We start from the raw sequence: 13,165 nt of genomic DNA on the forward strand, positions 1-13,165 counted from the left end.
ACAATTCCCTGCGTGCTTTTAAGTTGTTGGGTCCACCTCTCATGAAATCCATTGGCTGATTCAGTATCACTCAGGGGTGTCCAGATACTTTCAGTATATAGTGTATCTATTGTATTAATAACCTAAAATTTGCATATAAAATACTTTAAAGAGCGACATCAATATGCATCTTAATAAGAAACATAAAGCTAATAATATGTATATCTAAAAAAATCTAACAGTAGATCCTGAAGAGAGCAATAGAGAGAAAATCTGCAAAACTGGCACATGCTTATAAAATTCTCTGATAATAAGACTTCTTTGCAGATGAAAAACATGTGCTGTGATCAAATCTGGAACCTTGCCTTTCATGGGAAGTATTCTTACCAACTCAACACTCAGGCATGAATCACTAACTGCCTAATTGCTTTACTTCTGACAGTATCTCACTCCTATCTTCTAAACTTCACAAGGGTTTCTCCTGCATAGATATGTCTAACATAACACAAAACCACTGTAGTTATACATACATTGTAACTGTGACTACTCAGTCCCGTAACAGCATAATCTTTATCTGTATTTATGTGTTTTGTGATATACACACTGTTTAGCCAGAACATTTGGAAGGTTGGAGATGAGGTACTGGCAGAAGTAAAGCTGTGAGAACAGATTGTAAGTCATACTTGGATACCTCAGATGGTAGGGTCCATGACTGCAAAAGGCAAAAGTCTGGCACACAGTTTTTATATGCCAGGAAGTTTCATTATGACCCCTACAAGATTGAATGCCACCTGGTGGTTTTGTGGGCACATGGCACATTAAGGAAAGCTTGTAAGTGGAGCAGAGATGAATGGGGAATCATCCTAGTGACAAAATCAGCTGCAGATGGAGAAATTCACTGACATAAACAACTTTGACCAAGAGCAGATTTCTATGATCCAGTGCCTGGAAACAAACATATCGCAAACAGAAAACCTGATTGGCTGTTTATGTGTAACTATTGACAGCACACATGGAAAATGGTTGAAGGACTGTGAAAGTGTGAAACAAGGTTTTGGACTTCCAGAAGCAGGAAAGAAGTGCTCTGTCTCATATCTGATGACAGAGTACAATGATGGTGTAGGCACAAATGTTTATAGGCACACATTGCTGAACATGGAGATCTGCAGCAGATGACCCCTCCATGTGCCCATATAGACCTGATGACTTGGTCAATTATGGCTGCAGTGGACACTAGATCTTCATGACTGGACCATGGATCAATGGGAATTTGTCATATAATCAGATATATCACATTTCTTGTTATACCAGGTTATTGGTGATGTCCAGCTTTGCCACTATCCAGGTGAATGGCTGCTGAAACCATGCATCACACTACAGATGCAGGTCAGCGGGGGCAGTGTTATGCTATGGAGGGCAGTCTGGGCTTCCATGGGACATATGGAAGTAACTGAAGGCATCATGGTGTCTGTGGACTACCAGAATATCATTACAGACCCCCTTAAGTCTTCATACTTCATGTCTTCCCCAACAGTGAGACATCTTCCAGTAGGATAACTGTTCATATCACAAGGCCAGAATGGTGTTTCAGTGGTTTGAGAAACATGATAGTGAACTCACTTTGCTGTCTTGGCCACCAAAGTCACTTGATCTGAAACCAGTGAAACACATCCGGGATGCTACTGGGTGCCCACACTGCGCCAACAAACCACCGGCCCATAATTTACGTGAGTAGCCTATGTTTAGACATCTGGTATCATATATCCCCAGAAACACACCAATGACTTGCAGAGTCCACACTACTCAGAACTGCTAGTGTATTTTGTTTCCAAAGGTGGTCCAATATGCTCTTAAGCAAATGATCATAATTTTTTGGCTTATCAGTGCACATTCATTGAAGAAGATAACACATTTATATGGCATGCTGCAGCTGTTGTACATCTTGATGGAATATTATGCAATGTTGCCTCACATTTTTATAATGTGTTGACAGGGCTCCCACTGTCAATATAGAATGTGTACTCAGAAGTTTATGTCAGCATCTATGGCAGTAAATGAATTCTCTACACTGAGACTGTTGTGAGGCTGAGAAGAAGATCATATAATACAGATGCAATAAAATAACCCCTGCTGTAGATCTCTAATTCATATGAATAGATAAACTTTTAGATCTACATGCATATTCTTGCTCTTCTCTGTTGTTACCACAGCTAAGATTTGTAACTTGCTTGATACTGATATTATTGTGATGCAAGGGAGTACAACAATGCTCTTGTCATATACACCAGAAATAATACAAATTTTTTGTATTTTAAACAAGTATCAACAAATTCACATGCTACAAAAGTGGTGTTATTTTGTTCACAAATATGATACATTCTGCTATACAGTAACTATCAGTCAACATGTATATCAGCGGAAAACTTAAAAAAAATAAAATGGGAGCAGTTGTGGTATTAGTCATGTTACTGAACTATATACACAAATTATGGAAAGGTGTTTGTACATAGTACCACTTCTTTGTACAAATAGTCAGTAAGACATACCGGTATGTGTAAACTACATTTTACACCTTGAGAGCCAAACATGTACTAAATTAACACATTAAAATCCAGTAATAAATTAAATACTGATTGGTAATTCATACTTTATTGTTTGATAACAAATATCTTTAACTCCAGTCAATTACTGACAGAAAATAAAGTCATTAAAAAATTCAAAATCAGTTACCAATTTTTGTGATCTAAATTTATTCCAAGATTTTGCAGATTCATTCAGTACCATTCAGTTCTGTCAACAATGAAAATATAATTCCTCTGATACCACACATAAATTTTACATTATCAAATACAAAATAATATAAATAAAATTTGTCAGTTAAATTTAAGTAACACACGGTTATATCAACAGCTTCTTCATATGAGATTTTTTCATTTTTACGGTCAAAAATTAAACTTACTGAGATAAAAATAAAAATGAAATAAATATGTGAAGAAATACGTAAGTGAAAAACGAGTAATCAAAATATTCGTATTAGTCATTCGGTTCGATTCGAGAGGAGCCATCTAAAAAACTATCACAGTGCCCACAATAATTGCTCCACACTCTTCACATTGACAAATATTTCTTCTGACTGTAAAATATTAGTGTCTGTCACACGCCATAAAAAAAGTGCGGCAAGATTTGCAGCAACCAGTCATCACTCATAAGTTTATATTCTCAACTTCATGAGACAGACTCAGGAAAAATTTGGTTTCTCATATCTGAACATCTCAGATAGATGGACGTTGACTTGACAAAGTCTGTGTCAAATTTTTGGTTTCACTTTCAGTATCATCTTCAGGTGATGATGGACTTGAGTCAGTGGAAATCACTTTTGATTTATTTGCTTCTTTTGCTTTTTTCTTCTGTTTGGCTTTTTCCCTTCCGGCTCTCCAGAATTCTTCGAATTTCGTGTTTATGTCAAGTTCGGATTTGCTAGCTGCACCTGCAGTTGTCTCAGTAGATGTGTCATCAATGTTCTCTTCATCTACCTCCTGAAACACATGAAACACCAAAGTGTTAGTTTGGCCTCAGCTGTCACAAGTACAAATGATATTAAAAGAATTGTGTAATTTAATCCTCAAGTGGGAGAGTCTGTGTATGAAGTGGACCAACCAGATATAGGGTTACCTTGTAGTGTTCCATTGGTGTGAGTCTGTACCAACTCCTTCATTGATGTTTCAGCTAATAGAGTGATAAGTTGTGTTGTCCTATTTCCAAGTGAGCAGCAGCAATATAAAATAAACAGTGAGCTAGGTGAGAAAAAAAATTTATGATCCATGCAGAAAATGCCACAGATTTCAAGCTAACAGCACAATCTCACAATGAGGCAGTTGTCTACAAGGTAATTATTAACTGATTAAGCATTTGGCTGGGACCTGATGCAACTGTGCCATTTAATGTTTCAATTGGGTCATAACTGTGTGGTAACACTTGTATGGAACAATAGAGTTATTTTATTATTCTTTAATTATATAGTGATTCAGCTCATATAATATAAGTTTATTTTATTGTTGTTTACATAAACTAATTATGAATTGTGAAGTTGCTCATACAGGTTTACCTTGGTAACATAAAGACAGCTGTTGTTTATAGTGCACGAAGTATAACATAAAGACAGGTATTCTTTACAGTGCACAAAGTATGCCGCATGCCAGCTCCTGTTACAAAAATCGGCACACCCACTCAAGGGTTAAAACAGATTGTCTTCGTGTTTCTGTTTCAAGCGTTATGTTGCTACTCAGTCTTTTAGCAAAGGTAATAGGAAATAGTGAGAAAGCCACCATGAAGTATTGCATTAGCAGCCATAGTGTGGTAACATGTGTTTCAGTATAAACAAGCATGTAAGAGATTTCAAGTTGACGCTAGCCATGCTCAGTGGAAGACTGCTCCCTGCAGCAGTAATAGCTGTAGCAGGCAGGTTGATATCAACAAACCAAAGCTAGTCTCTTCATGACTGGATGCCAGGTTTTAGTGAAACAAATGCACTTGTGAGCAATATAAATATGTCTGAATTTTGAGGAAGAAGAATTCTCATCACTGGAGACCAGAAGCACCACTATGACACTAGTGTCATGCCATACAATGGGACAACTGAGCATCACCAGCAGTAGCCATGGGTTCGAGAGTGGGCTACACCTGTTGTCAACCAGCACTAACTTCCTCAGGCAATTTGGAGCCACGGTAGCATCAACCTGCCATCTGCACCTGCTAAGCACTGGGTTCCCTCCCCTGGACTTAGTGCCACAGTACCAGCTGCCATCCATCTCCTGCCAGATAACAGTAGGTCGAATCCCACAGCAGTCTCCACGTCACCACAGTGAACATGTGCAGAGCTGAGGAGCCATTCCAGGTGCCATTACCAGTGGGGAAGTAGCATGCTGCTGATATCATGACTGTGGCCTACAGAGTCCACTGGCTGCCCAGGCGACTGCCATCACCAATGAAAGGTGCCTACGCAGCATCCTCTCCCCCAGGCAGAAGCTGCTGCCTGTACATCAACACTGGCAACAGTCAACACAGTGAGGCATATTTTACCTTGTTAAGTCATGAAAAAGCACATACAGAGATTGAATAAAGCCTTCTTTATTATCAGCAGTGTTTCCACTGTGCCCTCCAGCCTGTTACCACTCACCTCTCTGAATGCAACTGCACTCTTCAGAATGGCGCCAGCAGAGGATCTTCAGGCCCATCACCCTGGCATTTGGTGACAGCAGAGGGAGCAACAACATTTACAGTCACCATGCATGCATAAAGAAGATAATTCATCTACTGGAGGGGTGCAGTTTCATTGTTACCTGTTGGGGTGAGTGCAGTCTTTTTGTTTTGTATTAGTTTGACTCTAAGGTCTTGGTAAGTCAGTGGGTATTGCAAGGGGTTAAGTTGCACTTGTAAGTTCAGTAGGTGACAGGTGAAGTCAGACAGTATTTTGAGGAGGCATAAGCATAAGTGTCAGTTTTCAGCTGGGTGTTGTGGGCAATATGGATGTCATGAGCAAGCTCATTCTCTAGTAGTATAAGCTGTGAATTATGTGTAGTGTTTCATGAGATAAAGCTAAGTTCTCATTGTTTCAATGTGTAGTAGTAATTATGAGCAGCCACTCAGGTTAGATTAGCTGAGTTATAGTAAGGAGTAACATGATAATATTATGATTAAGTGTTCTCATAATTTGATTTTGTTTTGTGCAGATCAAGGAATATGACTGAGTATTTAAGCATGTAAGGTAGTGAGAAGCTAGTATAGAGGTATGTTTAAGTGTTTTTTTCTCACTTGTGATTGTGTGATTGATAAGAGGTAAACATGTCATGGTCAGTACCACAGCAAGCAGGGCTTTTGATACAACAAGGGGCCACCACAGACAAAGTATAGATAATACTAAGAGGAGAAGTAGATGAGTTGCTAGTTGAGAAGTTAGAGTGGTCTACAGATTAGAAGCATTGATGTCTAGATGAAGGAAACAGATTTTTCAAATCTCCAGAATATAGGGGGAAGTTGCAGAGAGAGCACAAAGAATGTTTGCTCAAAATGGCAAGGAGATGGGGAATATGTGGATTATACAAAGGATGGAAAGGAAGAGAGAAGAGGGAGAAGGAGGCAGTTAAAAGAGAGAGGAGCAGGCTTGGGCATATTTTACCTCTTCCTGCATAACTGCCAACTACCGTTAATATAACTAAGTCTGGTGGTCCAGGGAAGATTGAATTGACTGCATATGGTATCATAATGCACGTTCCTAAGAATTTATGTGAGGTACAAGGTAATGGCATTGCTGAAATTAAGATAAGTAGTATAGAAGTACCAGTTTTGATATCCAGTGGAACTGTGGAGTCTGATGTAACAGAAACGAGTGTGGACTGTACCAAAGTGATTAAGTGTGGGGATGGTGACTTGGGAGATTTAAGTGCAGTAATATCTGCCCCACTGAGTAAAAACAAGAGATGTGTTGATGCCAGGGAGCCTCAGTTAAACACGCAGGGAAATGCATTGGCCAGTGATTTTTGCATTGTGCACAGAGGAACTTCAGATGATGTTCTTGTTTTAGATCTGCAGGACATGCACAAGAAGTTGTTGACAGTTGTGTTGCAGATGTTGTAGCAGAAACAGTACAGGCACATATATTTCCTCAGAAGCAGGGCATAAAGAGGAAAAGGAAAAGGAGACGAGTTCATGGAGTGGATGATCAAGTTAAAAGGGCCGAATCTGTTGAAAAGTGTCTGCCAGAAGTTTGAGATATATCATGAACACTAGTGCTGAGTCACAGCCTTGCAGGACACGCAGCTGATGTGCACAGTGTGCAGTTCAGAGCACAGTCAAAGTCTGATGTATGAGGTGAGTATGAAGTGGGGGAAGGGTGCAACAGGAGCCTGATAGTAACCATACTGACTGAACATCATGCAATGTTAACTTTCTGTGACAGAAAGCTGTTGCCAGTTTAGAGCTGTCATGAGGGGTGTTTACTGTAGAAGACAAACAACTTAAACTATGTACAAAAGCACAAAGGTGTAAGTCACATGGTGTAGTGCTATTAGGTGCCAGGAAGTAATTTTGGGTGAGCAGGCCATCAGAAAACCAAGCACTGAGAGAAGAATTCAGTTTGCAATGAGACCACAGTGGGAAGAGTAGTGGGATTACCTGCCAAAGAGTTGTGAATAGTAGTGCTGTATGTAGTTTTCTTGTAAGAATAGTACTGGGAGCATATTGTGTTGGAAAGTGTAAGGAGAACTGTTGTTGAAAGTACAAAGTTCCAAAATTTGTTCCAAAACAAAGATGTAAGAAACCACTACATAGACAGATGGCATGCCAGTCATAAGAGTGTAACAGAACTAGACCATGTTTTGATGAAACTGACATTTAAGGAAAATCTATTACAAAAGATAGAGTAACTTTTTAATTTGTAAGTGTGAAATGTAGAGTAGAAGGTATGTGTTTCCTTTTTTATTTTTCATAAGCATGGAAGAGGCCTAGCAGTGAAATATGTTTTGTTATATTTGTGTTAATGGGCAAGGAGCCCTTTAGAGATTTTGTGTGACTATGTGGTAGGAGCAAGAGATGGGAAAGCAATTTATGGAGCTTTTAAAGAGTAATATTGTAATTGTATAGTATTTAGGAATAACCAAGCTAGTAGTATGTAGTTGTTTTATGGATTAGTGGTAAAGTTAATTTCAATAGAGAACTGGAGTGAAACAAGACCCGAGGTAAAGGGTCTTCTCAATGGAAGGAGAGGGGGGAGGGGGGTGGCAGAGTAGTTTTGCTACCCAGTCTTTCAGTCTTAGCAAAATTAATACAAAGTAGAGAGAAAGCCTCCATGAAGTATTACATTAGCAGCTGCAGTTGGTAACCACTATGTGGTGACACGTGGATCAAAATAAACATGCACATAAGGTTATTGTGAAACGAGGATGGCAGCATTCAAGAGAAAACTGTGAGACACAGTGGTAGTAACTGTAACAGGTGAGTTGATGTCATCACACCACGGTAAGTCTCTTGTTATGGGCATCATGACTAGGTGCCAGGTTTAAGTGAAACAAATGCACCTCCTAGTGATATAATTTCTAAATTTTGACACAGAAGCATTCTCATCTGTAGAGTCCAGCAGCACCACCAAATGACTGGCTCACAATGGACAGTAAGATGACTGGGCACTGCCAGCAGCATCCATGGGTTCGAGACTTTGCTGCACCTCCAGCACTAAGTTCCCCTCCAGGACTTAGTGCCACAGCACCAACTGCCATCAAACTCCTTCTAGAAAGCAGGAAGTCAAATCATGTACACAGCAATCTCTGCACCACTGCAGTGAATGCATGCAGAGTCAAGGGGCCATTCTAGGCACCTTCACCAACAAGAAAGTAGCATGCCACTGACATTGTACCCACGACCTAGAGAGGTCGCTGGAGAGCCAAGAGCCTGCTGTCAGCAATGCAGGGTGCCCTGCTGTCAGCAATGCAGGGTGCCTACATAGCATCCTCTCACCAGCATTGAACTTGTAATCCATAGTCAGCAAGGGTCAGGGCTAATGGATTGAGACTTGTTTTGCATTATCAAGCCAGGATGGAGCATATATAGAGATTGAAAAAAAACCTCCTTTATTGTAAGGAGTGTTTCACTGGGCCCTTCAGACCACCACTACTCACCCCTCCGAGTGCAATTGCACTCTTCACAAGGTGTATTCCTGTGATATATCTGGGGACAGAAAGCAGACCACTGCTGTTAATAGTAGGCTACACTTTTCTTAATGAGGATTTTAATTAAGAGAAATTTGCACTTTTGGAGAACCAATGCATATAAATAGGGCCATAAATGTAGAATTGTTCTGATACACCTGAATCAAATCTATAATGCAAGAAATGGTCAGCCCCCTCCCCACATAAACATGTCCAAATAATGCATATAAACTGAACTTAGTAAATTTTTCAAATATTAAGTACAAAGAAGCATATGCTTGCTCCTGAAAAATATCTCTCTTGCAATGGTGACTGTTTACCGATCCACACTTTGAAATTATCAGCTCTTTATTACGCACCTTTATTCTGTACCATGCTCTTTGTCAGGCAAAAATTAACAATTAAGGATACCTACTAAAATCGATACAGTGGAAACTAAAAAATTATAAGACAGAATTGCTTGCCAGTATTTGCCAGTAGCAGGTGAAATATGTAGTGCTGCTAACATACATATAAAAGGAAAATAATACTCTCCTGGCTTTCTGAACTACAAGAGTGATAGGTTAGGGTAGGTTAGACAGAATGAGCAGGTCACTCACAGCCCAGAATGAGAGAAACACTATTGCATTGAGGACAAATGTGGACAAAGATGAAGAGGAAGACATCAGAGAATAGTATTTGTAGGCACTGTGCTGCATCCAGTACAGAGTTGATAAGGACAGACTGAGAAGTAAAAATAGATCAGGAGGAATAGGAGTGAAAGCTGCAGGTGCAATTAAGAACTAGGACAATATAAAAAAAATGGGAAATAGGGGAGCGAAGAGAAAGAAGGTGAAAAGGAAAAAATAATAAATAAGATGTTGAGATGAGACATAATAATCAAAAATATAATAAAAAGTATCATGAAAGAAGAAGTTATCCTTTAATGGTGATTAGGTCTAAGAGGAGCTAATCTCTGTAACCAAATGTCCCTCTCTTTTCTCATTTTCTCTTTTATTATGATTTTTCATCTTCAAAATGTTCAACTAGGATTGTGAAACAACTTTAATTCCTCTTCTTTCTTTGTTATTGGTTCTTGTTTTCCCAGTACTTTCTCATTTTCTCCCTATATTGCCTTTTCCCTTTTTCTGTTCATGTTGTTCTTGATTTCTTGTTTCTTCTGCTTTTAAATCCTTCTAAATTTAGTATTTTACTCTCAAAAAGATTTCTTTCTATTGTTTTTTATTTTTTATTTCGTTTCTTTTCTAGGTCTTTACTTATTTTTGTAATCCATGCCACAGTCAATTTCTTCTTCTTGAAATATTTGTTTTCTTAGCCCATTCTCATTCATTTGGTAGATGTATCCAAAAAATATTAATCTTTGCTGAGCCAATACTTCTGATATTCTCTCTATATTTTTATAGATCTTCTCATTTTCCAATCATCTGTAGTTTGTATTGCACCCATTATTTTTCTAACAATTCATCTTTCAAGTACCTCTACTGACCCATTAGGCATTCACAACAATGCAAACATTCAGAGCATACCAAAGTGGTATAATGTTTTAGCTTTGCTCTTCTAGGAATGCATTTACTGTTGTAAACAATCTTTGTCAAAACATATGCTCTTTCAGTTTTGTTATCTCCTACATCTATTGCAAATTTTTATAGTCCATTCTGTTGTACAGCTTCTCCAAGGTATTGAAATTTGCTCACTTGCTCTATTTCACCTATTTGTGTCTAAACGAGTTTTGGTGTAGTTTTTATACAGAGTGTTTGGAAATTCCTGTTACAAACTTCTAGGACTAGTAGCGAAGAGAGAGTACATAATATTTTGAATAGGAATCCACCTACAGAAACATACCATTTCTGTGCTACAGCCATTTGAAAACATGTTTGCTAGGTAGGTCTGCAGCAGGGTAGTCATGGTGAGTCTACATATCTGACCTGGTTTGAGCCTTATTCATGTGTCTGTGAGTGTTAGAGCAACATGATTGAGTATATGTTTGTAGAATACACTGACATGACACATCTGAAAGGCAAAGCTTATGGTACTGGAAGACATGCTCATCGCCTTTATTGAGATCATTGTCTATAATGTCCCACTCCATTGTATAGCCTTTTCACCACAATTATACAATGGCTTTGAGAAGAGGTACATTCACCATCAGCAGGCATGACTGTGGTACCCCAACGAGATGCCATGCACCCGAATTGAAGAGGTCATACTGCATCAAGTTGAAGAGAAACCATCAACGAGTACATGAGCAATTTCTTTGGCTATTAGCAAGTGGAACTGTAAAACAAGAGATTTAATGAATCATGCCTAATCAGTTACTTGCAAAAGTGCTTGCATTAGCAGTATGTCCTAGAAGTTTGTAATGGGAATTTCTAAACACCCTGATATGTCATGTCTTTTGTTTTTTCAGTTAAAATTCAGAAACCAATCCTGTTTGTTATTTTTTATAGACAATTTATTTGAATAACTGCTTCTGTCAGATTTTCTACAAGTATTGCAAAATTGCCTAAAAAACCCAGGCAGTTTACCTTAATTCCATTAGCTTTCCTTTCCAGAACTATTTATTCAATTTTGTCGTTTTTTAGCTCCAAATTTAGGATTCTTACAATTTTTCCTAGAAAGCAGTTAAGCAGTAAGGGGGTAAACCATCTACTTGTTGAGCACAATATTTATTTAATTATCTTTTTATTTGTTTTGCTTTCTCATCTCTGTTGTCCTTCCTCCTCTCTCTCTCATTTTTTTCTGTTGTCCTAGTTCTTATCTGGGCTATTCATTTTCTCTCAGTACTGATTTTATGAAGAGAGTAGATCAGATAAAAAATAGAGATAACATTAGAAACTGAAGAAGTGAATTAAAATTTGTGCTGTAGCTGGGACTTTAACCCGGGTCTTCATGCTTACTGGGCAGACCATTACACCAACGCAGCATTACGGTCAACATAGGTGCGCGAACTACCCAAGTCAAAGACCCTCCCCAACACAAACTCCAATTCACATCTCCCCTTATATTGTCATTATTACCAGGGCTCTCCGACACTGGAATAGCACCCCACCATTGGACGTAATGGGGAAGTGCTGTACTATATGTGATCATATAGATCTTAAATCAAAAAGTGACAATATAAGGGGAGATGTGAATTGGAGCTTGTGTTGGGGAGGGTATTTGATTTGGGTAGTTCATGCAGTTATGTTGACCATAATGCTCTGGTGGTGTAATGGTCAGCATATCTGCTAAGTAAGCAAGAATACCTAGGTTTGAGTCCCAGTCATAGCACAAATTTTAATTCACTTCTTCAGCTTCCAACGTTATCATAGATAAATTAGAGACTTAAAAGTCTCGAGGAAAATTTAATTTAAGAAAAAATTGAGAGTTGTTGTTGCACCCTCTACAAAGTGTGCAACATTTAAAATCACTTTTTTGTGACCAGGTACCAAGCCATGAACTGCAGACAAAACAATATCCAGCTCTCACATGGAAAAGAGCAGTTGTACAGCTCCTTCTTCTTGGAACACAAGTCTCAGTCATGTCTCCTGACACTAGCTCTGTGGGGGCAATATGTTTGGCTGTGACTTGCTATGAAGACGTGCTTCTGCAAATTTTGAAGACTTTTATTTCGCACTATACCAGTAACTGACCACCAACCATCTGATTTAGTGATTCTCCCATTGGTCTCTCATAGTAAAGTGAAATTTGTGGAACAATCAATAGTGTTCAGGATTTCAAACAGTGACCTCTTTTTGCTCTCCTTAATGATTTGTCTCCATTTTTCATTGAATACTGGACTAGTCACTTTTAGACATTGCTTGATCTGTTTGTGTGTCCAGATTGGGAAAAGATTAGAGTAGCATAATGTATAATGTGATATTAGTGCAGATTTATTTGCCCTAAGAAAACTACTCCTTTATGTTAGTATTCCAGTGCTGAAATTCATCTACTACACCTTAATAAACAGTCAAATATCATATGGTATTGTTCTATGAGGTCAAGAAAAGAATGCAATATACGTATTTAAATGGTAAAGGAAGGCAATGCGTGTGGTATCACATATCGATACCTTCCAATGGGTATTAAAGTTGGCAGTGGAATTGCAAATTTCTGTCAGACGCTGATTGCAGTCATGTGGGATGCAGTGAACCCAATGGTGTGTGCCTGCTGAGCCACAGCCCCATCAGCTCTGGACTATGAGCACCCTCTGGTGTCATGATAAAGGATGGCTGGCAGCAGTCACACAACCCACTAATGCTCAGAGCCACTTTCCTACCCGTGCGCACAACCATCATTCATGCTTTAGTACACAGAAGTTCATCCTAGTTGATCTTGTGATAGCTGGACTCTTTTTCTTGCTGCATTATTTGTAATGAATCTTTGTGTGCTCAGAGAAACACAAGTTAAATAAATCTTCTGTTTACTATGTTAACTGCTCCTGCCTAGCTTTCCTATGATGACAGTTGCTGCACCACTCTGTAGCTCACCTCTCCTTACCATTGTAT

At 38.8% G+C, this 13,165-nt stretch overlaps 1 protein-coding gene across 1 annotated transcript in view; it reads right to left on the reverse strand.

Annotated features, from left to right (window-relative positions):
* Positions 1–2,609: 2,609 nt before the first annotated feature.
* Positions 2,610–13,165, reverse strand: part of LOC124622470 — a 289,053-nt gene continuing 278,497 nt past the window's right edge. The window contains exon 3 of the mRNA XM_047148178.1: positions 2,610–3,515. Coding sequence (XP_047004134.1) covers positions 3,252–3,515 — 264 coding nt within the window. The 3' untranslated portion in view covers positions 2,610–3,251. The remainder of the gene's footprint in view (positions 3,516–13,165) is intronic.

Source organism: Schistocerca americana, chromosome 7 (genome assembly GCF_021461395.2).
Source record: "Schistocerca americana isolate TAMUIC-IGC-003095 chromosome 7, iqSchAmer2.1, whole genome shotgun sequence".
NCBI lineage: Eukaryota > Metazoa > Arthropoda > Insecta > Orthoptera > Acrididae > Schistocerca > Schistocerca americana.